The sequence below is a fragment of the Castanea sativa genome, chromosome 1 (assembly GCF_040712315.1).
Source record: "Castanea sativa cultivar Marrone di Chiusa Pesio chromosome 1, ASM4071231v1".
In the NCBI taxonomy this organism is placed as follows: Eukaryota; Viridiplantae; Streptophyta; class Magnoliopsida; order Fagales; family Fagaceae; genus Castanea; species Castanea sativa.
The window spans coordinates 68,184,245-68,209,971 of record NC_134013.1 but is presented as its reverse complement, the minus strand read 5'-3'; the positions used below and the strand labels follow the sequence as shown (position 1 = coordinate 68,209,971).

At 37.1% G+C, this 25,727-nt stretch overlaps 1 protein-coding gene across 3 annotated transcripts; it reads left to right on the top strand.

Moving 5' to 3' along the window:
* Positions 1-3,874: 3,874 nt before the first annotated feature.
* LOC142607633 (methyl-CpG-binding domain-containing protein 9) lies at positions 3,875-23,863 on the top strand. Of its 3 annotated transcripts, XM_075779203.1 has the most exons (11): positions 3,875-4,691; positions 8,114-8,834; positions 8,955-10,028; positions 10,149-10,841; positions 12,514-12,825; positions 14,068-14,403; positions 15,161-15,259; positions 16,042-16,473; positions 19,382-20,068; positions 20,171-21,691; positions 22,976-23,863. In XM_075779203.1, exons 1-11 carry the CDS (start codon positions 4,108-4,110, stop codon positions 23,276-23,278), a joined length of 6,762 nt encoding a protein of 2,253 aa, XP_075635318.1. In that variant the 5' UTR covers positions 3,875-4,107; the 3' UTR covers positions 23,279-23,863. The 3 variants fall into 3 exon arrangements, with proteins under 3 accessions (XP_075635318.1, XP_075635311.1, XP_075635326.1); XM_075779196.1 differs by having other exon boundaries at positions 3,876-4,691; positions 19,382-21,691; XM_075779211.1 differs by having other exon boundaries at positions 4,515-4,691; positions 8,167-8,834; positions 19,382-21,691.
* The last annotated feature ends 1,864 nt before the right edge of the window (positions 23,864-25,727 follow it).

The following is a 25,727-nucleotide window of genomic DNA, read 5'->3' as shown; positions in this document are numbered from 1 at the left end:
ACAACCTACCACTTAGGATTTGTTGTGAAAATATTGTAAAAATGTTGTGGACATATCATTTCTCTTTAGATAATAAAAACTGTTTAGTCTCCAATCTTAAACTCATATTTTTATATTTTAAACAACTTTACATATATTTTCACACACTTTTTTACTCACACAAATTTCAAAAAATTACAAAAATCTCATCTCAAACTACTCTACCAAACACCCCCTAAGTTTTTTTTTTAAGCTTAGATTTGTAAAATTCAGATATTAGGGGTGTTTGGGAGAGAAGTTTGAGTTATGTTGTGTTGGGTATTTTTGATATATGTGTAGGTAAAAAAGTATGTGAAAATATGTGTAAAAATTGTTTAAAATATGAAAAAATGTATTCAAACTAACCCACCAAATACCCCTAGGATTTTTTTTTTGTTTAGAAAAAAAAAACTATTGGGGACATTTTTGCGACAAGGGCCAAAAATGTCATATTGGCCCAAGTCTCCCCTTAGGTTATTTAGAAGTGTTTATTGTGGAGAATCAAGCCCAAAATTCCAAATATATAATGAACAAAAGGTTGACGGTGCTTTGATAAGAGATAATCAAAATGCTAATAACAAAAGTGTAGAAAAAACATAATAACATAACAAGTCTGAAACTTCGACCCACAATCACCGAGAAGCAATGTTATTAATTCTACACCGTTCTGGCTGGAATTTCTCGTGCTGGTGTTTAATCCGGAATGGTACTACCACCCATTCCACCAAGGGTCAAATTTCGGCCTATTTCGGGGTGTTTCAGCCGTTCCAGTTAATTCTGGCCAATTTCGGGTGGAATGGGAATTTCGGCCGGTACTGGTTTTGCCTATAAAAAAAAAATTTATCCTGCAACTACGTTGTTTTACATCTCAAATCAAATGTTCACAGATCCATTCACACATGTAAAGCTTCTATTTTGACAAGATCTAAAGCTTTAAATTCAGAAGAAAATAATCACAACCCAAAAAGAAAATAAAAAGAAAGAAGGAAATTAACAACAATGGCAGTGTCCAACCTTCATCTGCATGCCCTATCTTTTCTTTTCCCTTTTCATTTTTGGCTTTATTTTCTTTCTGCAGTGCATTTTTTCGCTTGCTTGTCTTCACATTTCATCAAACCTTTAGAGTGCTAAGAGCTTCAGACTTTTTTCTTTGTTAAGTTGAATGCTAAAAACCTGAGACTTGTTTCTTTTTGAACAATGAGGTTTGGTAAAGTTGTGAATGGCTCCTACTTCCAATATATAATTGTCTTTTAGTGAATCTAAAAATTATTATTTTATTTAATTTTTGAATGGTGTGATGGACTGATGGGTTATTACTTATTAGTATCTAATTGCCTACAGAGTGTAGGAGTAGAGTTTTCTTTATCACACAATGTGAGGGAATTAATTTATTATAATAATAAGTATACAAAAAAATTATACTCTATATATATTTTTAATTTTTTTTTTAGAATCCGAAACACCTTGAAACGGTACGCTGGAATAAGCTGATACTGAAATATTTCGTTCCACTTGACAAACCGAAACGGGGTCCAAAACGGAATTAATAACATTGCCGAGAAGAGGAAATTGAGAGAGGTTGTGAGAAAGAGAGGGAAGGTTCTCCTGTACCTATATTTCCACCCCAAATGTTCATAATTGCGAGAATGTTTCCTGGCTCAGTGTGTTTTGCTCTCAAGTTTAAGTTCTATGGGGTAAACGTGGTTCAACTGGTCTGAAACTTCGACTCACAATCACCAAGAAGAGGAAATTGAGAGAAGTTGTGAGGAAGAGAGGAAAGATTCCCTTGTACCCATATTTTCATTCCCAAGTTTCGGAATAGTGAGATTGTTGACTGGCTGAATGAGTTTTTGCTTTGAAGTTTTAAGTATGTGGGTAGAATGTGGTTAATTGATTTTGAATTTGATTAAGGCCTTTTGTATTGAACTTGGGTGCTTTAAGTAACTGTTTTTTGGTCAATAGAAGAGGCTTTGAACCCTAAGGTATGAATCAAATAAGTTATGGTCAAATTTGATTTAATTGGGTAAGAGGGATGCCTTGTGTTTTGCATAATTTGGGAAATAAAGTAGTCTAAATTCATGGGCTGATATTTCCTAGACATGGCAGGTTCTTGGAGATTGCATTTGGTTGTTGCAACAAATAAGACCAGCCACTTAGGGTCAGCTATGTGTTTTAGGCAAAAAAAATGGTACAACAGAAAAGTTGGATCACAGTCACCCAGAGCATAAAAAGCTGTTTTGGGGTGGTAATTTCAAGTACAAGATCTCCTCCATGAGACTAAGGTGCTACCAGTGTCTCTTACCCACTTGGTAGCACGTATGTGTTAAGCTCATGCAAACGGTTTGAAAGGAACCGACCCATACTCTCCAAACCAAACTTTCTCAATTTCTCCCATAAGTTACATGGGCTTGAGCAATGCTTAAAAAAATAAAATATAATTTAAGACATGAATTGAGTCCATAATGAAGTCAGGCTTGGTTGAATTGGGCTTGTATAAAATGTGTCGCGAGAATGGATATCAACAAAAACCTATCTTATGTTTAACGTATATATATAATTTTTAAAATGCTTTTTTTTTCACTGAAAAATAAAAGTATATTTTTATTTTTATTTAATTTACTTTTTAAATAAATGAAAATAAGTCATCTCTAACACATACATTTTTTTTTTAATTTATGGAATCTCCACCACACACACACACATACACACACACACACACATATATATATATATATATATATATATATTTTGAGAACCTCTCCACCACATACTTAGTTAAACAGTAAGTAGCAATGTGGAAATAATTGTGTTACCCATATCATATAAATTTATGAATAAATGAGATTAAAAGTTGTCAAATTTACCACCGCACACCCTTGGTGCGATGGTCACTCTACAAGTATAAGTGCTTGTAGGGTGTGGGGGTAAGAATCAGGATTCAAGTCTTTAGGAGCTTCACACACATATATACACTTAAATTAAGATAGAGTAGAATTTCAATCTTGTATAAAAAAAAAAGTTGTCAAATTTGATAATAGTAAAAAAGTAAAGCATTAAACTGCTCAAAGCTAATTATAACTTGAATAAATTTCATAATCCTTAACTAAAAGACAACTCGCCAATTATAACAACCAAATGTAAGTTTAGGAAACTTGAGCCAAGAGTTTTGTAACTCAATTGATTGACACATTTTGGTATGTCCATGACATCAAGGGTTTAATTCTCTCATTTCCTACTGCAACTATTAAATGATAGAACAATTTTCATCTCTCTAGCAATTTTTTTTTCTCATTTCAAAAAACTAAAAAGTATGAGATTTTTCTTCTATGTAAGCAAACCAATGAGACAAAAAACTGAGTTATAATCTATCTCAAAAGAATACCCTAATACTATTTTAGGTCGAGTTCGAACCATAAACATGTCATTACTATTAGACTATCACATAAACCACAAATACTCTAATATCTTGAGTGTAACTTTACTCACTTACTAAGCCTTGAAATTGAAACCTAATGGTAGGTGGAAACTTCGGGGTCAACCAAACTATAGTTATCCTTCAAACCCACCAAAGCAGCAGCCCTATTGACATTCACATATGGTGGGCACATAAGCAACCATGTGTCCTTTGTTTTTTTTCTACCATGTCTCCCTCTCCCACGTGTGTACTTGCCAACTTGGAGGCAAAAGCACGTAAAAAAGAGAGTGTGAAACTGTTAGAAGTTAGAGCCGGTTCCACTTTTGCCCATGTGTCACTCCCACAGAGCGAGTACCCAAAATATATTAAAAAAAAAACCCCCAACCTCGCACACCACACTTTCCTCTCACCTATTTCCCACATATCCAATTTCTTTTCATTCTTCACACCAAACCCAAACCCAAACCCAAACCCCACACGCTGTTCAAAACCGACCCTTCCATTTCCGTCTTTCCCTTCCGAACCCAAAAAAAAAAAGCAAACCAAAAGCAAACCCAAAAACCAAAAAAACAAAACTCTCTCTTAAAATAATCTGAGCCGTTGGATTTGATCATATCTGAATCTTGAAAGCCGAAGCGAGCAATGGTACGAGAGCCACATCGTGACTCGCCGACATGGAACTCGGAGCCGAGACTCGGATGATGGAACTCACCGATTCAAGCGACGAACTCAGCAGGGTTAGGGACGAGTCTAGGCACTCGGCGGAGGAGACTCGGTCCGGTATCGGAATCGGACTCGGCCTCGGAATCGATCTCAATGAGATCCCCTCGCCTTCGCTCCACGAAACCCTACCCGATTCCTTCGAAGTCGTCCGGAACTTCCACGACAACCCTCCGCCGCCGCTAGGTGGCCCTGCGGAACTCCCCGGTGCAGAGAACGACGCCGGCGCCGGCAATATCAACCACGCGCGCCGCTCCTCTGGCGCTTGTGGTGCGTGCGGCGGGCCTGAGGTTAAAGGCCAAGTAGTGGTCTGCGATGGCTGCGAGCGCGGCTTCCACATCGGCTGCGCCGGAGCGAGAGCCGGCCGCCAGGTTTTGAGCCACGACGAGTGGATTTGTACGGAGTGCGAGTGCAGCGGTGTGAAGAGCAAGCGTTGGCCTCTTGGGGTTAAGTCCAAGCGGATTTTGGACATCAACTCTTCGCCGCCGAGCGACGCTGATGCCGACGGTGAGGCCACGTTGGAGATATTGGGTTCGAGGTAAGTGCGGTCGCTCGAGTTCATTCATTCAAGTTAGAATTGTTACATTTGAAGTTTGAGAATTGCTCTAGTAGTAATTTTTTTGATACATGCTCTAGTAGTTATTGAATTGAGTGAAATTGGTGTAACTTTTTGTTGGTTAGTAGTTAAAATATGTGTTTTTAGTGGCTAAAATTTTAGGTTTTGCTTCATATTGGTAGTTTACTAGTTTACAACCTAGTGTTAGGCAATGGGTTTAGAGGGTTAGTTAGTTTGCAATCTCTACTTTTCAAAGTTTGGTACTGTATTATTATGGTGTGGTTTGACTTGGACTTGGGGTTTGGCAATGCTGTGTTTGCCTAGCAGTTGATGCATCTAACAGTCCCCTGTGGCTAATGTGTGTCTACGGTAGGCCAATATATGGCGCCAATATGAAGGTTTGGCATCCCATAACTGCCATGCGTTGCTTCGTGCCAGCATTTTTGTGAGGTAGACACATCATTGCCAAAAATGATGCTTTAGGGGTCTTAGTTTGAAACCTGGGCTTGTTATATTTGTGGACTACAACTCGTGTTGGCAAGCAGTTGATACCATGTTTAGCATCCAACTCCTAGAAATTCCATTTATTGGAAGTGGCCCATGGCCTTGCAATGGTATTTGCCTTTATGGTGCTTGTCTTGTGGCTATTTTTAGACTTCCTGTTTTACCTTTTGTTCTATGCAAGATTTTGAGGTAGTCAAATACCTAATATGTCACCACTGTAATTTATCCCCTTGAAATAGTTAGCCTTTTTTTTTTGGCTCTATTGCAGTCTCTGGAATCTGAAACTGCCTTTCATATAGTTTCTTAGGCAAGCTTAGAAGTTCTTGGTTCTTGCTGAGGTATAGTTTATAATTACTGCATTATTTTTTCTATGTTGCTTTGTAGGCTCCCCTTATTTCAGAACTTGTAATTGTATCACCCACTTGTTACTTTCTTATTTATTTAGGAATGAAATTACCAACTTCTGAACATTGCATAGAGCAAATCAGGTTATTATTCAAAGTGCAAAAGAAGCAGTTTTTGTCCATATTTCATTTTGAAATGCTATCCTCCCCTTAGCACCATTAGAAGCCTTAAATTCCCTAATATTTTCCTGCCTCCCCCCGGACCCCAAGAAAAAAAGAAAAGAAAAGAAAAGAAAAGAAAAGCGCAGCCCAGGCCTAACTATTCCAAAACCCTATAAACTGTTGACGCAAAAGAAAATCCTGCCTTATGTGGTGTATGTTGAAAAAGCATATATATCGCATACATATCAAGCATTGCGGACTAAAAACCAATATCTATTTCTAGTCTTGCACAAATCAACATTTTTCGCGAATCTTGAAATTTAGATAAAAAGTCACACAGTTTAGATGCTCCAAATAAGAAACCCAATAAAAAATCTTGAAACACTTTGATCACGTCAATAACTGTGTTTGGCCATGAGAGTGAGCTCTTCCTTTGTTGAAACTCCTAGAAACCATGTATGCTTGTAGCGAGATGTAGAAAAATGTGAGCAGATTTTTCTCTTTTATGTGCTTTAGCTGACACTCTAGGGAGTTCTTTTTACCAAAATTTCGTTTTTTCCCCTATCACAATCAATGTGTTGGTTGGCCATCCCATGGGTGTTTTAAGTACATAACTTAGGTGGAACCAAAGGAAAAATAAAACTTAGCTCCCGTGGATTTTGGAGTTATGTTATCTCATAAGTAGCCCAACTTATCGTTAATTATATTTTTCTCACTTTAAAAAATAATTTCACTGTTGGATTCAGTTAATTATATTTGATATCCCTTGACTACTTAAAATTGCATTTGACCCATCCGTGAAATATCCATAGTGAAATGGAAAAAAAAAATTTATTGTCACTTTATTATCAATATATTAAATTAGGAACTCAAGGATTGAAGATTTTGTGATGATAAACAACAACAAAAAAGCCTTAGTCCCAAAATTTTCTAAGCCGACCCTAAAAAATTTAGGACCAAGGCTTTGTTGTTGTCGCTGTTGTTTATTATCACTATATCTTCAATCCTTGAGTTCCTAATTTAATATCTTGATTAGTTTGATCAGGCCTGATACTTTGAATAATTAATTCCAATTAAATCTATCTAAAGGGGATATATCTGGTCTGGTGTCGAGATTATGGATTTTATCTTAAGGAATGTATACCCAATATATTGAGATTTTTACCATTCATGATTTCACTTTTAGATACATAAAACACCCTACATTTTATGTTTGAATGCACCATGTTCTCAAGATTGAGAGTGAATGCTCTTAGCAGTCACAAGTTTAATTATTCAAGTGACAGTAATTTATAGAATATAATAACCCACAACAAACCTGTTCAATGTAATTTAAATACATCAACATATCAATAAGAGGTTTACTCCATTTCCTTGATCAAGATAGACCATCATTATTGATATGTTGTCTAATCAGATGCAGTACCCAATTTCATCACTGCCTAAGAACTAAAGTTTATGAGTCAAAAGGGCATTGTGATTTAGGTGTGTTACAAAAGGGCATTCTAACACACCTAAATCACATACATGAGTTAATGTAACTCATGGACTATTCATCAAACGAATTCATAATGTCCAATGTTGATATAATTTCAGAAAATAACACTTATTAGTGAAAAATTTCATTCAAACTGGATTTTAGGGCACTATTACTTTGTATTTGGAAGGAAAGAAACACCTGGTCTATCGAAGGTTATGAAATCTTGGTTTTAGAAGTGAAATATATGTTAATTAGGTCCTTATATGAGTAATGAGTGGCTATCAGCATCATGATAGCTGACATTTTCTAATATATTTGAGATGATAGATCTTTGTAATTTTAGACAATAGTTGTTGTGCTCTTGTATACTTTCCATGTACATGGGTTGCACTCCTTTGTGCTCTATGATGAATTGTTACTTATAATAAATAAATAAATTAATGCAACAAAAATTCTTGTTTTCCAACAACCTAAACCTGTCAAGATTCGGACTTCTTAGCTCAAATTGGTCTTTCCTGCCATTATACGTAACCACACATATATTTCCTACTTTTGGGCTCTGAAGACCGATCTCCAAGCTAGCGTAAGAGTCCTTCATCACTGTGGTCTTATGTCAGTGTCATTTGCAAACTTCACCATTGAAGCAAATTGATAATCGAGCTTAGTGGAATCCATTGGAACATAAGCTTGTTCCTTACTGCTTTTAGGTCACTCTTGTGCTTGCTAAAGCATTTAATAGCTTGTAGGGTTTAGCTGCCATTTTGTTTCTTTGTAAGTGAGTTTATCTTATTTCATAACTTATTGAATTTTCTTTTGATTTATTTCATCCATACTTGTTTGTTAATATATTTAGCAAATACCTTGAAATGCAGCTTGTCATAAGTAGTTACTGGTTACATTTATTTTGGTTTTAGAAAACACACTCCAGGTGATAATTCTTTTGGTCGCAATCCATTTGGTGCTCCAGTGACACTCTCTAACTTTTTGCACGCGGGAAATGGCTTTGGATTTCAAAAAGCTTCTGGGGTTTTGACACACACTGTCAAATTGGGTTTTGAAGATATATTGCAACATTCACAGAGTACTAATAGAAAATATGAGGAGGTAGATTTGGGTTTCCCACTAGGAAGGTGTAAGAGTAGTAATAATACAGTTATTAGACGACCATCTCCGAATCCTAGCGAGATTTTTTTGAAAGCTCTTAGAGATTTTGTTTCTGAAAGGCATGGTGTACTGGAGGAAGGTTGGCGCGTGGAATTTAGACGATCAATGGGCAATTGTGAACTGTGTGCTGTTTACTGTGCTCCAGATGGGAAGATATTTGATTCAGTGTATGAAGTTGCTTGTTATCTTGGGCTGAAGCCTAACTTCAACACTTTGGAACCTGAAGTAAGAAGTGAGGGGTCTCAGGCAATGTCTGGAAGGTCTCATCTATCAAGGAAAAGGAAGTCTTCAAGAATTTCGATTGCTAATGGTTTTGCTGAAAATAAGGAAATTTTGATAAGTGATAATCATAAAGAGCTCTCATCAAATGGCCTGACTATGGAAGTCTGTTCAAATACTGTTGGGAATAATGTAAAAGTTACAGAAACTGGGACAGAAGAGAATGCTTACTCTGGGTCTCAGCAGTCTAAAGTAAGTTTTCTTTCCCTGCTTACAGAATGATATGTAAGCTATTTGATTTTAAAAAACTGGATGTAATTACTTTCAGCTAGTTCTTCTTGCCTCATTTTCGTTTATTTTCTACATTTTCAGGATGGGTTTCCTGTGCAGTTTGAAGATTTTTTTGTTCTTTCACTTGGAGAGCTTGATGCTAGGGCTTCATATCATGATGTTAGCCAGATCTGGCCTGTAGGATATAGATCCTGTTGGCACGATAAGATTACTGGTTCTCTTTTTATGTGTGAAGTGTCAGATGGTGGTGATTCTGGACCTATTTTTAGGGTCAGAAGGTGTTCATGCTCTGTGTTGTCCATTCCAGATGGGGTAACTGTCATCTGCAGGCAAAACCTTGGGCAGTTTGTTGATCAAATTAATGAAGAAATCGATGATATTACTTTCCATGGTATGGATTGTGATAATGATAGTGGAATTCAGACTATTCTTGCAGACCCCTGCCCGCCTTCAGAAAATGATATTTTGTCCTGTCTTCGGAGTTGTTCAAATGGAGCTTGTAATGTTCAGACATTAGGCGATTTAGGTTTGAGAGATGAAATTGGCGAGATTTTAGTAGAAGATCGCTCGTCATCTTCTGCATGGAGAAAGGTGGCTAAAAAATTCATTACTGCTTGTTCTGAAGTCTGTAAACGGAAAGGCACTTTAAAGTTCTTCTGCAAGCATGTTGAAAATGAAATAGGCATACCTAATAGTTACATTGCATCTGATAAATGCCAAGTGAATTGGACATTGTTATCTAAATTCTGCAGTTCACAGGCTTCCCTCAGCATCCCCTCTGTATTCCAGGCTGACAATGAGCTGGAGACTTCATTTAACGTATTGGAAAAATGGTTGGAGCAGGATAGATTTGGTTTAGACGCGGAATTTGTGCAGGAAATCATAGAACAGCTTCCTGGGGTGCGAGCTTGTTCACGCTATGAATTTCTGATAAATAGAGGTAATTATTCTGCTTCACCAACAGTTGGAAATGGGCTCCTAATGGTCAAATTGAAAGGTGCTTTACATTGCATTGAAGAAGAAGCATTGGATGGTTTATTTAGGAGATCCAAAAAAGCCAGGTTGGTCAAAAATCATGTCATTTATGACTGTCCTCCTCCTGGTAAGCCTTTGTGCTCGAGGGTTCCCCCTGAACTTGTTGGTGATGTTTATCAGGTATGTCCATACTCTTGCAAGTGTCACAGTTGATAGATTTAATTATCATAATTGTACTTTGTGGCATATGATTCAATAGCTACTATCTGAGGTCTTACCGGTTTTCTGTTATCTTTCTAGGCTTGGGAGTTACTGTGGCGTTTTCATGAAATTTTGAGTCTGAAAGAACCTTTGTCATTGGAGGAACTTGAAGAAGAACTCATCAATCCATGGTCAGATGGCACAAATCTTCTAGAGAAATTTGAAAAGGAGACCCAGGGGAGTCGTGGTGTACAGTCACATAGAATTGATGGTACTGGGGGATCAATCTTATCCCCAAGCTCTAAATCTACTCCTTCACTAGATACAGAAAATCTGCATGTGTTTATACAAATGGAAACAGGGGCGACGAAGGAGGCAGCTCAAGCTAAACTTGCATCTCTTACTTACAGTAGAAGCTCTGGTGTAGCCTTGACTAAGGCTCATAAATCTCTGCTAAGAGTGCTGATAGGTGAGCTGCAAACCAAGGTTGCTGCACTAGTTGATCCAAATTTTGATTCTGGAGAGTCAAAATCAAAACGGGGGAGGAAGAAAGATGTGGATACCGGTATTCCTGCGAAAATAACTAAGATCAATATGCTACCTATTAATGAACTAACTTGGCCAGAATTAGCTCGAAGATACATCTTGGCCGTCTTATCCATGGATGGTAATCTTGACTCTGCAGAGATTACTGCTCGTGAAAGTGGTAAGGTCTTTCGCTGTTTGAAAGGTGATGGTGGGGTGCTTTGTGGCTCACTTACTGGAGTGGCTGGAATGGAAGCTGATGCCCTTGTAAGTCTCTTACTTTTTTATGGCCATTATTTACTGAACCTTCCTAATTCAATGATTTAGACGTGCTTCAACATCATTTTGATTGGTACTTATCCACCCAAAAAAAAAAAAATCATTTTGTTTGGTTCACATCTTTGAAGTAAAATGTTGAGAACAATTGCCTTTAATATTTCATGCAGGGACATATAAAAAATGACAGTTTAACTACAAAATTGGTTGTAGCCTAAGACTACAACCTTAATAAAATAAAGGACAAAGTTTAGCTCAAAATTGGTTGTAGCCTAAGGTTACAACCAATTTTGACAAATCCACCATTGGATTACATCTTTTTCTTATATCTATTGTGCTTGCAAAAATTTCAAGAAAATTAAAGATCACTAGCTATGTAATCAATAAATTTTTTAAATTGCAAGTTTTTATAATTTAAAATTATGCATAAATATAAGCTTATAGATCATATAGTAAATAATATTCAATTGACACAAAATTTGACTTGTGTATTAAGAGAGTAACGAACATGCAATTTAACGATTAGATTTCTAAAAATATGTAGTAATATTTATTTTATTGTGTGAGTTTGTAGTATTAAGTTACAACCAATTTTATAGCTAAACTTTGTCCTAAAATAAACTTATATTTTATGCATTTTAAACTACAAAAACTTGCAATTTAAACAATTTATTGATGACGTAGCTATTGATATTTAATTTTCAAGAAAGTTTGCAAGCATGGAGAATATAAAAAGAAGATGTAATCAAATGGTGGATTTGTCAAAATTCACCTCCAATAAAAATATTGCGTAAGGTTGTAGCCTTAGGTTATAACCAATTTTGTAGCTAAAATTTGTTATTCTGACTTTGAACCTTGTGCCCTTTATTGTGATCATCATGGTTTCAAATAATTTGCATTCTTTTCATGTGGTTTAGTTTTGTTCTTGTTGCCATACAGAAATTGCAAAATTGTTTCTGTGGCTTCTAAAGGAATGAAAGAGATTATTGGAGAGCATGTTGAGCTTTTCATGGACTTTTTGTGTGATCCATAGTGAACTTGCCTGTGTCATTGTGGGATTTGTTGTGTGTAACTCTTCTTATATGATCTGTACATTGACACTACATAAAAGTTTCCTATTGTTATGGCTGTCTTTGAAAAATTGTGAGTATAAAAGGTAATAGCTAAATGCACGTTATGTCAGTTGTTTGACTTGTTTTTATTTTTATTTTTGATATGTAAAAAGTTTATTGATATCAAAAAAGGGGAACATGTTTGACTTTTTTTTTTATTTTTTTATTTTTTCAATCTCTAGATTTTCATGTGTATGTTTCTTGGTTCCATGATATGTGCCTCACATTTTTTTTATTAGTTGTGCTTTCTCTGCTGCATTATCTAATTCCAATATTTGTTCCTTTGATTCTTGGATTTGTGATTCAAGAAAATGATTTTGTTTTGCCTTTTAGTTACTTGACTTTCCTGATATACTACAATGGCTTCACTGCTGTGTGATATTTTCCCCCTTTAATTTTAGTTATATAAAAAAAATTTGGTCCAGATCTCTGATTTATACAAAGTACATATATTTTCCAGTGTCTGTAGTTGCTATAACTCATGGTGCAGTTGAAAAACGGAAAAGAAAAAATAGGATGCATGCTAATTGCTTTTCTTCTTTAACCTTCAGTTGCTTGCAGAGGCTACAAAGCAAATTTTTGGTTCTTTGAACAGAGAAAATGATGTTCTTGCCATAGAAGATGAAGGTTCTGATGCAAATGCAACTGGTGCTTCCGAGAAGAATTGTGTGAATGGTGATAATATACCTGAGTGGGCAAAGGTGCTGGAACCTGTTAGAAAACTACCCACAAATGTGGGAACAAGGATTAGAAAGTGTGTTTATGAAGCTTTGGATAAAGGTCCACCGGAGTGGGCAAAGAAGATATTGGAACATTCAATCAGTAGGGAAGTGTACAAGGGCAATGCATCAGGACCTACAAAGGTGCTATTTGCAATAACTTGTTTCCTCTACTTTCTTTAGTGAAATCTTTGTAGATATTAAAACCCTAAGCAACATGTATGTTACATATTGTATCCTATCACCTCTTGTTTTTTAAATTTTTATTTCATATCTGTCCATTTTCTTTACCTGAAGTTAAGTTAAAACAATAATTCATGTTAGCAAAAATTTAATAATTATTTTCTTTAAATGATTAAACAAAAGCACTAAATCTTTAATGCAGAATTTGAATTGTCGCATCTTGAGACATGCAAGGCTCTGCAAGAGGATTGAATAGTGTAGCATCATTTGACCATTATATCTTAAGAATTTAACGAAACCTGCAAATTCTAGATGCCTTTAACCTGTAACTGCTATTTTCTTCCTTTTTACGACAATCTGATGGATTATACATAGGTATCCTTGAGTTCATGTTGTAGTCATGAGTTCAATTTAATTAAATTAACAATTTTTTAGTACTATCCATACGTTGTTCTCTTCCTCCCTGGGTCCTAAAAAGTATTTACCACCTATAAGGTATCTTTATTGTTGTTATTCTTTTTTTGAAATATAGGTTTGATTAGTTGTTTCTCATCCTGTTCAGGAATGTCAAAGCAATGATCATGTGTTTTCTCTCTTTGTTCAATTGAATGTTCCTTGTAAGTAGCAGTGTCAAAACCTATGCTAATCTACAAAGCTGACTCAAGCTTAATCCATTTGCTCTGCTTAATACAACTTACTATAAATTGACTGACTTCGGGTTGGAGGCTGGGTGCAATGGGTCATATGATTGTCCTGCTGTGAAAAAGGAATCTTGAATATGTGATTGAACATATTAGCAGAATTTGCTCTGCTTCATTTTCTTTTGATAAGTAAATAAATTTTTATTAAGAAGTCTAGAAAACCACGCAGAATTTGTTTTGTATACCCATAAATATTTAGAATTTGATTTCTTATTTTATTGTTTTATGTTACATAAGCTTTCAAGGTGTTTATTTTGGTCTGATCTATTAACCTACTAGAAAAAAAATGTAAGTAGAAAGATCAACCATGCAACCTTGCAAAGGTCAAACCTTGTAATTAAAAATCTGAGATGAACATTGCATTGCAGAAAGCTGAAATGAATGCTGTGATCAACCATGTAACTAGTCAAGCTTAGTGTCTTTTTTATTTTATTTTATTTTTTATAACAAACAATGCAGCATGATTGATGCTGAAATGAATGCTCTGATTGATGGAATGCAGAAAGCTGTTCTTTCAGTGCTAGCTGATGTATGTGGTGACAAAGTGCAACAAAAATCTGTGAAGGGGGCAAAACAGAAGACTTTTATCTCTATATCTGACGTCATCATGAAGCGGTGCCGTATTGTGTTACGTCATGCTGCTGCTGCAGATGATGCAAAAGTTTTCTGCACTCTGCTGGGGAGAAAACCAGTAAATTCAAGCGATAATGATGATGAGGGATTTCTTGGATCTCCTGCCATGGTATCTCGTCCTTTGGACTTCAGGACCATTGATCTGAGATTGGCAACTGGGGCCTATGGTGGATCTCATGAAGCGTTTCTTGAGGACATTCGGGAGGTCTGTTTTCTAGCAAAAGTTTTTGCTTGGCCTAACTGTTTTGCCTCTGGTTTTTCCTCACAATGTTCTTTCCCTTAAGTCTTTAAAAAAAGGTTCTGTCCATGAAGTTCCTTAAACGTGTGGAGGTTGATAAATTTCTTAATGTACCTATTTCAATAACTAAAGTACGCTTTTGGCCCCTAAGGTTTCAAATTTTCATTCCGGCCTATTATGTTTGGTTCTGTTTTCATATTGGCCATGCTGTACATATCTGTTAGTAATCAGGTGACACTTGGTGTTGTATGGGTGACATGTCTTAATGGACATTACTTATCTGGCTCTGGTTGGTCAGATTCTTAACAAAATGGACGGTAAGGCCAATATGAAAATGGAATCAAACATGAAGGGCCAAAATGAAAAATTTGAAATGTAAAGGACTAAAATGAAAACAACCCCAATCTTGAGTGGCCAAAAGTGTGATTTAAACTTTAGTGTGTTTTTATAGCAAATATGAGTGGGATTGACAAATTGGAATATGATCAATTATGTGACCTCAGAGGCCAGATCCTCCCCCCCCCCCCCTCAGAAAAAAAAAAAAAAACATATCAGGCTATAATGGTTATGAAATGTACGTCCTGCAGATGAGGGTTGACATGTTTCTTAACACAAGACTGGAATATTTTATTTCTCATCATTGTGGTTATTCAGGTTTCAGTTTTCACTGACACAATTTTATTTAACCTTTCAAATGTGATAAATGAAAACTTTCACCTTGCAGTTATGGAATACTATTCGCACTGCTTATGGGGATCAGCCTGATTTGGTTGAATTGGCTGAGACATTATCTCAGAACTTTGAATCATTGTATGAAAAGGAGGTTTGTAGTCTCTCTTATTCTCTTGGTGTTTTTATATATGTAACAGCCTATTTGACCAGTTATTCATGACTTAAGCTTTTCAATTGTGTGGAAGATTGAATATAGTTCAGCTTGTTTAGAATTTCATAAAATAAAATTTGGTTATGCAATTAATCTGGTATTTATTTTATTATTACCATATATTTTTTGTTGCCGAACTTTGTCTAAAGTCACCATCTGAAAGATACCATGATTAATGCTACTATGAAGTTTCTACCTCCTTCATTATCTACCTATAAAAAAAAATAAAAAAATTCCCGAACATGCTTGCTGTGACATTTTATTCATCATAAAAAAGCAACTATGAAGTTCAAGGTTGCCACCAATGAGCTATAACTCAACTGGTACTTCCTCCTCCCATGTTAATTGGATGTAGCCATGTAGGGTGAGTTTATGGTTTCAAGATCTTTCAAGATCCACTAATTGGGGGTGTAACTTACCGATTAAAAAAAGGAATTTCAAGATTGTCAACATTGGCATTTTGGAAGGGACCATGGTGGATTTTCTGGATTGATTTATGTGATTGGTTTAGAAAGTTAAGAGCTTAAGATGTGAAAGACTATAGTATGATAATCATATACTCTAAATAACAACTGCAATCTTTTAAGTAAAAAATCTTCGCAAGATTCCTCCTCCCATACTATTAATGATATTGCTCTCTCTCTCTCATGCACGTTCTTTTCCACACCATCTTTTGCATAATATTTTAGCACCAGTGTTGAGTTTGTTTTCTTTTGATGCAGGTTGCTACTGTTGTCCAGAAATTTGGGGAGTACACTAAATTGGAAAGATTTAGTACTGAAACAAGGAAGGAAATTGACGAGTTTCTTGCTTCCACAAATGAGATTCCCAAAGCCCCTTGGGATGAGGAAGTTTGCAGAGTATGTGGCATTGATAGAGATGATGACAGTGTTCTACTATGTGATACTTGTGATGCTGAGTATCATACTTATTGCTTGGATCCTCCACTTGCAAGGATTCCTGAAGGAAACTGGTATTGCCCTACTTGTGCTGGTAAACGCATGGTTCAAGATGCCTCAGAACACATCCAGGTCATTTGCCGACGCCAGAGTAAAAAGTATCAGGGAGAAGTTACCCGTGTTTACTTGGAGGCACTTACACAATTATCATCTGTAATGGAAGAGAAAGAGTACTGGGAGTTCAGTGTAGGCGAGGTTTGTCCGTGGAACTATACTTAAATATTGCCTTGCTAGCTGTGCTGATATTGATTGTGTTCTGTGGAAGTTTGCATCAGCTGATGTTATTTTGGCCTTTAATAAGCAGTTTATTGTTTATTTGTTTTAATCCCCGGTAATTTAATTCAACTTGGAAATAATTTTTGTGTGTGGTAGTTATTGTTTTGTGCAATTTCAATGGATAAATGGCACATTGGCACTATATAGCCATGCCATTGCAGCATTGATATTATGATGCACTGTCTGTTTTCCTTCATCTGTGGATTTATTTCTCTCTCCCTCGTTCACCCCCCCCCCCTTCTCCTCCTCCTCCCCCTCTTTTTTGGTGGCTTTAAACCTTTCCTCTGCTTTTGTTTGGGTTGGATTTGTTTGCATATTCTTATCTTGTTTTCATTTTGTCTGTATCCTTGTAACTTATTGTATACTTCTGTGTAATGGAGAAATTAAGAACTGCTGGTATATTTGACATTGAGGTTCCAGCATGCAAATAGATAATAAATACTACATTTTGAAGTTTTTCTTATAAAACTACAGGCTAAAGCTTGACTTGTTTGTGTTTGTAAAATGAGAACAAATTATAATGTCTACTTGTTTGTGTTTGTAAAATGAGAACAAATTATAATGTCTTTCTCAAACATTACAATGTCTTTCTCAGACAGTACAATGTCTGGCAATAAACTTCTTTTTGTTGCTTGTTTGGTATTTCTTGGACATGGTGATGGTTGAGTTGCTTTCTTGTTGGCTTAGGCTTCGTTTGGGAGTTCATAAGGGAATGTAATGGAATGATGATAAAGGAATGGAAGATAATGTATTTAAGCAAGGGAAATGAATGGAAAAGAATGGAATGAAATGAAATTAAGTAACCTTGACTCCACAAGTATGTGCTTGTGGGGTGTGGGAGGCAAGGATCAGGGTTCAAGTCTCTAGGAGGGAGCTTCACTCACATATATACTTAGATTAGGCTAGAGTAAAAATTCTATCTTGTTTATAAAAAAAAAAGTAACCTTGATTGGAAGTTTTGAAATAAAGGAATAGAAAAGAATGAAAATGAATGGAATGTAAGTAATCTTGTTTGAGAGTAACATAGAGAGAATGGAATAGAATGGAATCATTTTATGACAATATTATTATTAGACTCTTATTTTAAAATAAAAGGGTTGAATATATAGGGTATTTTGGGAGTTTTAGTAAAAAATTCATTAAATCTAACTTCATTCTCTCTCATTCCTGCCAATTTTGGGGGAATGAAAATTTGAGGTTTTAAGGGAATAGAGAGGAATGAGTGTTCCCTCTCTTCCATTCCATTCCTTCCCAATTAAACTCCCAAACAAGGGAATGGACTTTCCATTCCCTCCATTAAAACTCCCAAACAAGGAAAGAGAAAAATATTCTAAAATTATTTATTTCATTCCATTCCATTCCCTCCTCTCAAATGAGGGCTTAGAGGTGTTGGGCGACATAGGAAGGCATCTGTTTGGGGTGTGATTCTGCAGTTTATTATGTGGAACATGTGGCGAGAACGGAACACCAGAATCTTCAATGGGGAGGAGCGTTCTATCATTGAGTTGAAGCGCATTTTCCTTCTTGCTTTATTTGAATGGAGGACTGCTTTGAGTGGTCTTGACATACCCTCTGTTTTAGATTTTGTAGATTTATGTAATTTTTGGTAGACTTTTGCTTTCCTTTTACACTTCCTGTGTACCAAGGAATCTACTTCTTTTTTTTTCTCATATTTTCAACAAAGTTTTTATTTACCAATCCAAGAAAAAAAAACTCACATACACAGTTTTATTGGCCCTTTGATTTTAGTTTGCAATCCTTAAGGTGTAGTTTGGTACACATATTGTGTGTTTAAACTGCTTCCACTTTCTTAATAAAACTGGTCTGCTTATATATATTTAAGAGGTCACATTCACAACATCTGCTAATTATCCACACAAAAAAATTGATATAGACGAAAATAAGGGTGATTGGAGTCTTCTTCTGTGTAATCATTGGACAGGTATAGTTTGGATGTATTGTTGAATTGCTTCTGAATTCAGGATTTTGTAGTGGTGAAAGTAGGAGATAAAATAATGTGGACTCAATTGATATGGTTATCAACTGAATTCTTGGGCATACTTCTTTAGGTAGTCTGAATGGTTGGGCTTACTTCTCTAGGTAGTCTGAATCGGTGGGCTTAACATCATTAGTTAGTCTGAATAGTACCTTGCGATCTTTAGGCGCTCTTTTGTGCATGTAGGCATGCAATCCCGTAAATTCAAGTTATATATACTAGCTGATTATGTGTGTTGGGAGATTGGAAAACTTGTGTTCAGGACTGAGAACAGTGTCAAGGGAACTTGGCATGGAAAAACTTGTTATACCCTTTTTAGTGGTAATTAATGTCCATTTTTACCTTGCTAATCTTTAGCAGCCTGAATGGTGCTGTTCAAGATTAACTGTCCTGTGTGCCTTATGATACAGCATAAGCGCAAATCGTTTCTGAACTAGCTGTACTTTTTAGACAAAATCATGATACAGCGTTTTAACCTGATTTTAGAGATCCAGACATGGACCCTTGTAGTTAGACCTGAAGCCTGTATGTGCGTTATGCTCTATTTCTATATGTCTTGTCTATTACTTTGTCATTGATAACCTGGTAAATGTATTTTCTTATTTTGTTCTTACTGTGAGAGTAAAAGTATCTTGTACATATTGTTTGAGGAATCATTTTACATGCATACACCAACAATTTTTGCTATGATGACGAAATATGGACACAACTTGTATGTGCTATACATATTTTTAAAATATGTTTTAGAGTCTCTGTTTCTTTTTCTCACTTTGGTTATTACGTTCCTTTAATGATAAAAAAAAATGATGTTCCCTTTTATTGAAATTGCAGAGAACATTCTTGCTCAAATTTTTATGTGATGAGTTGCTTAACTCAGCTCTTATCCATCAGCACCTTGAGCAGTGCACCGAGTCATCAGCTGAATTGCAGCAGAAATTGCGTTCTTTATCTGTTGAATTGAAGAATCTTAAGGCCAAGGAAGAAAACTTAACTGCACGGGCTGCAAAGGTTGATACAAGTATGCTTAATGGTGTTGGGGAAGTTAATGTAAAGGAAGGTGTTGCTAATACACTTACAAACCTGGGAAATTGTTTGGGACGGACGCAAATTTCAACCCATGCTCCTAACCATTTTGGTGTCTTCTCTAATGAACTGCCACATCCAGAGGGTGATCAAGATGAATCTGGGCTTAATGGTGTCGATAAACACCCACCTGTTGTCACTGGTTCAGAGATTAACATTCAAATTATGAATCACATAGATACTGAAGGTCATTTAAAAGATGTCAATGGTGTGGTGGATGACAGCAAAGTAGCTGGCAACCTTTTCTCCCATAGTGCTTCTCAAGAGACTGACAAATCCAGTAGACCAAATGGGTTGCCCATATCAAATTCACCGTCCCAAGAAATTAATGGCTCTGCTGGAGACATCCATTTCCAGGATAACTTGCAAGAATACAAGGGAAGGGAGATTTCTTTGTCACCTTCTGATCGGCAAGGACATAGTGCTCCTACCAAGGTGAGCAGTCATGCAGCTCAGCATGCTCCTGTTGGTGCAAATGAGTCACAAGCCTATCATCTTGAGTTGAACTCCATGAAGAATGACATTGTGCTTCTGCAGGACTCAATTACTTCTGTGGAGTCGCAGCTTTTAAGGCTTTCTGTGAGGAGGGAGTTTTTGGGAAGTGATTCTGTGGGTCGATTTTATTGGGCTTCTGTCACACCGGGTGGACATCCGCGGTTTATTGTTTGTGGGAGAGCTATGCAGCGTGGGAGGAAGATGATGTATCATGGAGCTGCTGCTGACAAGTTTTCTGTTCTGCAGAATTCTGCTTTATCTGGCATAGATAATCATGAGGGGTCAAAAGCTTCCTGTCCTTTTCTATCTGAACTGAATGATGCTATGGCCCTTTGTTCATCATGGTTTTGTTATGAAACTGATGCAGAAATTCATGAACTGACCAGTTGGTTGAAGACTAATGACCCAAAGGGGAGAGAATTGAAAGAGTCCATTTTGCAGTGGCAAAAGCTGAGATTTCAAGACTCTTTTCAAAATGAAAATGAAGGTCAGGATGAGCACCAGGCAGTTCTGCCATTGAGCAGAAATAGTGAGCTAGCTGGATCTTCTAATTGTCTTGTTTCAAAGGCAGCCACATTGCTTGAGGAGAAGTATGGTCCCTGCTTTGAATTGGAAACAATTGACATCTTGAAGAAGCGGGGGAAAAAGGTAAGAGTAGTCAATGATGAGAAGATGTACAGATGCGATTGCTTAGAACTCATTTGGCCATCTAGACACCATTGCCACTCTTGCCACAGATCCTTTTCCACTGATGTGGAACTTGAGGGGCACAATGATGGTAGGTGCAGTTTTGGTGCACCAGCCTTTGAGAAGGGTAAGGAAATAACTGATGTAAAGAAAGGCAAAGGGAATCCAAAATGTGAAGTCGTTCGGGAGGAGTACACAGGAGAAATGGATGGTGTTGAAACTTCAAAAGGTGGACGTTCTCAGCCTAGCTCAAGGCTGATTAAATATCAGAATGAAGGATTAGTATGCCCATATGACTTTGATGAGATCAGTTCCAAGTTTGTGACAAAGGATTCGAACAAGGAGTTGGTACAGGAGATTGGACTTCTTTGTTCAAATGGAATCCCATCTCTTGTCCCATCCACATCTCCTTATCTTGGTGATTCTACAGTAGTCTTAATTCCTCAGGAAGATGTAGGTCTTGCAGGTGATGGGTCCAAGGCTATCGAAAGACCTGTTTCAGAAGGAAATACTAGCATAACTAATGCTGGCCATGATGGTAGATGTGATAATTCTCCCAGAAGATCAGCAAATGAAGTCAGTCAAAAAGTACTGAAAACCAACAAGGCAGCTTTAGGACGGGTAGAGAAAAGAGAAAAAATATCCTCTTTAGATGGCCATTCTTTAGAGACGGGTGTTGGTCGCTGTTGTGTGGTGCCCGTGTCTTCCTTGAGGCCATTAGTAGGTAAAGTTTCACAGATTTCAAGGCGACTCAAGATCAACTTACTAGATATGGATGCTGCCCTCCCTGAAGAAGCTCTTAGACCATCAAAGTCGCATGTGGAAAGGAGATGGGCATGGCGTGCTTTTGTCAAATCTGCAGGGACAATATATGAGGTCAGTCTTGTCTCTCTGAGCATCTAACTAGTTTTCCCACACACCCCCCCCCCCCCTCCCCCGGTGCTGGTTCCTACACACAAATCATAATTACAGAGAGGAATGCCTTAGGGGTGGTCCTAAGGTGGCTTGAATCCAGATTCTCGTGGATCAAGAGACCTTAGATCATTCCCTTGGGGTTCCCCCCCCCCCCCCCCGCGGGTGCTGGTTCCTACACACAAATCATAATTACAGAGAGGAATGCCTTAGGGGTGGTCCTAAGGTGGCTTGAATCCAGATTCTCGTGGATCAAGAGACCTTAGATCATTCCCTTGGGGTTGGTTAGTCTCGTCTCTTGGTATTGGAGCAGTTTGACATATCACTAGCAAACCACATTTAAAGTGCTTTAATCATTGTTAGTCCATCTACGCTGTTTATTATGTCCTTAATGAGTACTTTGGGGCAGGAATAGATTGGAGTTTCTTTGATTCACAATACCTTAGTGAACTAGGACCTGATATTTCTGATCCAAGACATATTATAGCAATTCCAAGATTTTTGTTTTTTTCCCCCTTATTTACCATTTTGAAAAGCAACTTCAAAAGAAAACTTTACAGAATCCTTTTATTTATAATTAGTGTACTTACAGAAGTTTAAGCCTATCCCCCTTTGTTTTGTGTTCAGGGTAAATTGGTTTATCACAATTTTTTTCTAGTGCATTTCAAAATGATCTACATTGTAGAGAACTTTGGACTAAATTTAGTATTTGTAAGAGTATCAACCTGGCTTGTTTTTGAGTATATAGTCTGCTGTTATCAATTCTTTATACCTTGTGGAATGCATTAGGTCTTGTGTTCTTACTACCTGGCATACAGGCTAATGCTTTTGCTGCCCAGGAGAGCATGTTATGGCGACCAGCCTTTTGGCTCTGAATTTATTTTAGGGGATGCTTGTGCATGTGCACTTGTGCATTCATCTGAAAGATAATCATTGTGTGGACTACACGGACAAAGTTTGCCTTCCTATGAAATTATCCAAATCTTTGGTATAAATGAATGTAGTGAAAGTGAATGCATAGTCTCACTACTCTGTTTAACTTGTCAGTTTGTTTGTCGTTTGTTCGCCATTAACTCTCTCTCTCTCTCTCTCTAAATTGAAATATTAGATATTATGCAATGAAAGGAGTTTAAAATTTTAAGTGAACTTAACTTGTATTTGATCTCTACAATTTACAATTTAATAATTGTTGCATATTTAATACATTTTTGATGTAGTTGCAAAGTTAAACTTCCTTGGTTGTTTCAGATGGTTCAAGCGACAATTGTATTGGAGGACATGATTAGGACAGAATACTTGAGGAATGATTGGTGGTATTGGTCTTCACTCTCAGCTGCTGCCAAAACTTCTACTCTCTCTTCCCTTGCCCTTCGTATATTCTCCCTTGATGCAGCTATCATGTACGAGAAGATCTCATCCTGTTTAGATTCAACTGAAAATTTGGAACCAAGCAGCATACCAGATCCAAAGCCACTTCCAAGCTTGGAATTAGCAGAGAAATCCAAGGTCACCAGGAGGTCTAACAAGAAGAGGAAGGAACCAGAGGCTTAATCTTGGGATGCTTGACCTTTTCATTTCCTGAGGAATTCATTCCAGACCAATTTTGATATGGGGCAGCAGTGGCCCATTTGTTGTATGCATAGTAGATATGATCAGAGAGCCAGTTTGTGGGTTTTACTGGGTCATATGGGATCTGGGGACAGGTGACTGAGGTCGCTGTGCTGTTGCCAAATCGTTTGGATGTACATATGAGGTAAAAGCTGACTTGCTAACTCAGGATGCTCGGTTGGGAAGATGAGTTCTGCTCGGAGGACTTTGAAATACCGTGAGCAGTAATGCACGAGGATATATCCAATTTTGGATCGATTCTGCTGCAGCTTTCAGATTTGTTGCTTGGAAAGAAGATTTGGGGGTACATTTTTCTCACTGAGCAGGATCAATATACGTATACAGAGGTAATTTTGTAAAAAAAAAAAAAAAAAAAAAAAAAGGTGGGGAGGGGCAGGATAAATTAGGAACAGTCAAAGTTGAGCAGGTGTAGTTATATTCCATTCTTTATTCATCTCTTTCTCTATCCCACCTTGCTTTTGTAAATTTTTGAATTAAATGAGGGTGTGGTAGAGAAGTTGCGTAAAAGTAGTCACCATTGTGCTCGGATTTTGGCATTTCACTAAAAACTGAGTGACCAATCTACGGCTCTGTAGGTGATTCGCCATACCAACTCCATTGGGAACACACAAAACATGCGTGATTTGCCATACAACTCCATTGGGAACACACAAAACACGCTTAAGATTCCCACGGAAGGCTACTGGGATGACTTAAATCATACTTAAGCCTAAACCCAGACTCGTCTTTTTATTTTTAATGGACTTGTCTAAGTTGAATGGTCACAAACAATCGATTTTGATTGATCATGTGCTGAAGTGATCTAATTATAGATGCAGACCGGTATATGCTTCAGGCTATCAGTTTATCGGTCCAATCAACCTAATTCTATGGATGGAACTTCTGAATTGGTGAAAAGCTTAAAACTCTCTACATGCAAAATGATAATAGTAACAACTTAAGGGGAAAAAATCACGTTTTTAATGCAGTATGAGAGAGTTAGTAGACGACCTATGCTTAAATTTCAGAAGGTTTCCTGAGTACCTAAACAAACAGGTTTATCATTGTAAGTGGTTGGAGGTCATTTTTTAGGAAGCAGGGATTTTTGGTTAGAAAGGGGGAGATAAAGGAAGGCAGTTCTTTCCATCCTGCGCTGCCGGCACACTGTATCTAACAACACTAACACCTGTCACTGACTAATACACACTCAACTGAAAATTAGTATTGACGTGTTCTAAAGCATTGGTTCTTTTAAAACTTTTAAAAAGCTCACACACTTGGGTTGGTCGGGTGTGGAACCCCAAGGTTTGGTATGGCTTGCCAAATCCCAATGCTTGGCTCCACTCCTTTACACCCACGCCCGCACCCTGATGGATTTTAGTCCAGTCGGTGTATGGTATGCCCACCAAAGCCATGTCATGCCCATGGGCATGTTGCCAAGGCCACGGGCAGCCCCCCAAGGGCCGCTTATCAATAAAATTTGGAGGAAATGGTCAAAAAGCAGTAAATCTAAGGTATTGGATGAAAGAACAAGGCAAGATGATAATAACAAGTTCTTATTTTGGGGTGTGTTGGAAAGGAAAGAACTGATTCTAGAAAAGTTAAATAGCAAGTTGGAAGTGGGTGTAGGTTTGTGACGTCGTGTTGAATCCCTTCACATGTAAGTGTCCAATCCAATTGAATTGGACACTTCGTCCATGGCCTTTGTTCCCTTACAGAAAGTGAAAAATCTTAAAAGATACAGATCAATACATATCCGTGAGAGGCCATTTGTTGAATGAGACTATCCAACATAAAAGTTGCCTCTTCTCTTGTCCTCCCACTTCTATTTTTTCTTTTCTTTTTTTGTTGCGTAGGCATCTAATATTTGTGGGTGGAATAAAAGAAGAAAAATCACAAAGTCGGTAGGTGTGTCTAGATTGTGTTCTACTAGCTTTCTAAGAGGACACCTTGAAGTGATGGAAGTGGCCTCTCTCTCTGGATTTTGATGTACACTCGTTTCAAAATTTGCATATTTGGTCAATTGGATATTACGTCAACGAAATATTTTACTGTCAACATGTATATATTAAAGTTTAGGATGGCATATTTATGGCCGTAGATAGTGCTCTGCTTATGTTGCTTGGTAAAGAAGAATCAGCATCACTCAGATGTGTCTTTGTCATTCTGAATTATATTTTCTTTCCCCCACCACCTCATCTCTTTTCAATTTTTTTTAACACGGCTCGTACATTTGATTATTATTATCGAGTAACACGCTTGACTATAAATGCTAAAACTTATCCTAGTTCTTTCTTGATTGTTATAATGTGAGATTGTGAAACTTCTGGTACTGGCCATCAATTACTAAATTTGTTTTCTGTGGTTTCCTATATTCTATAATTTCGATTAG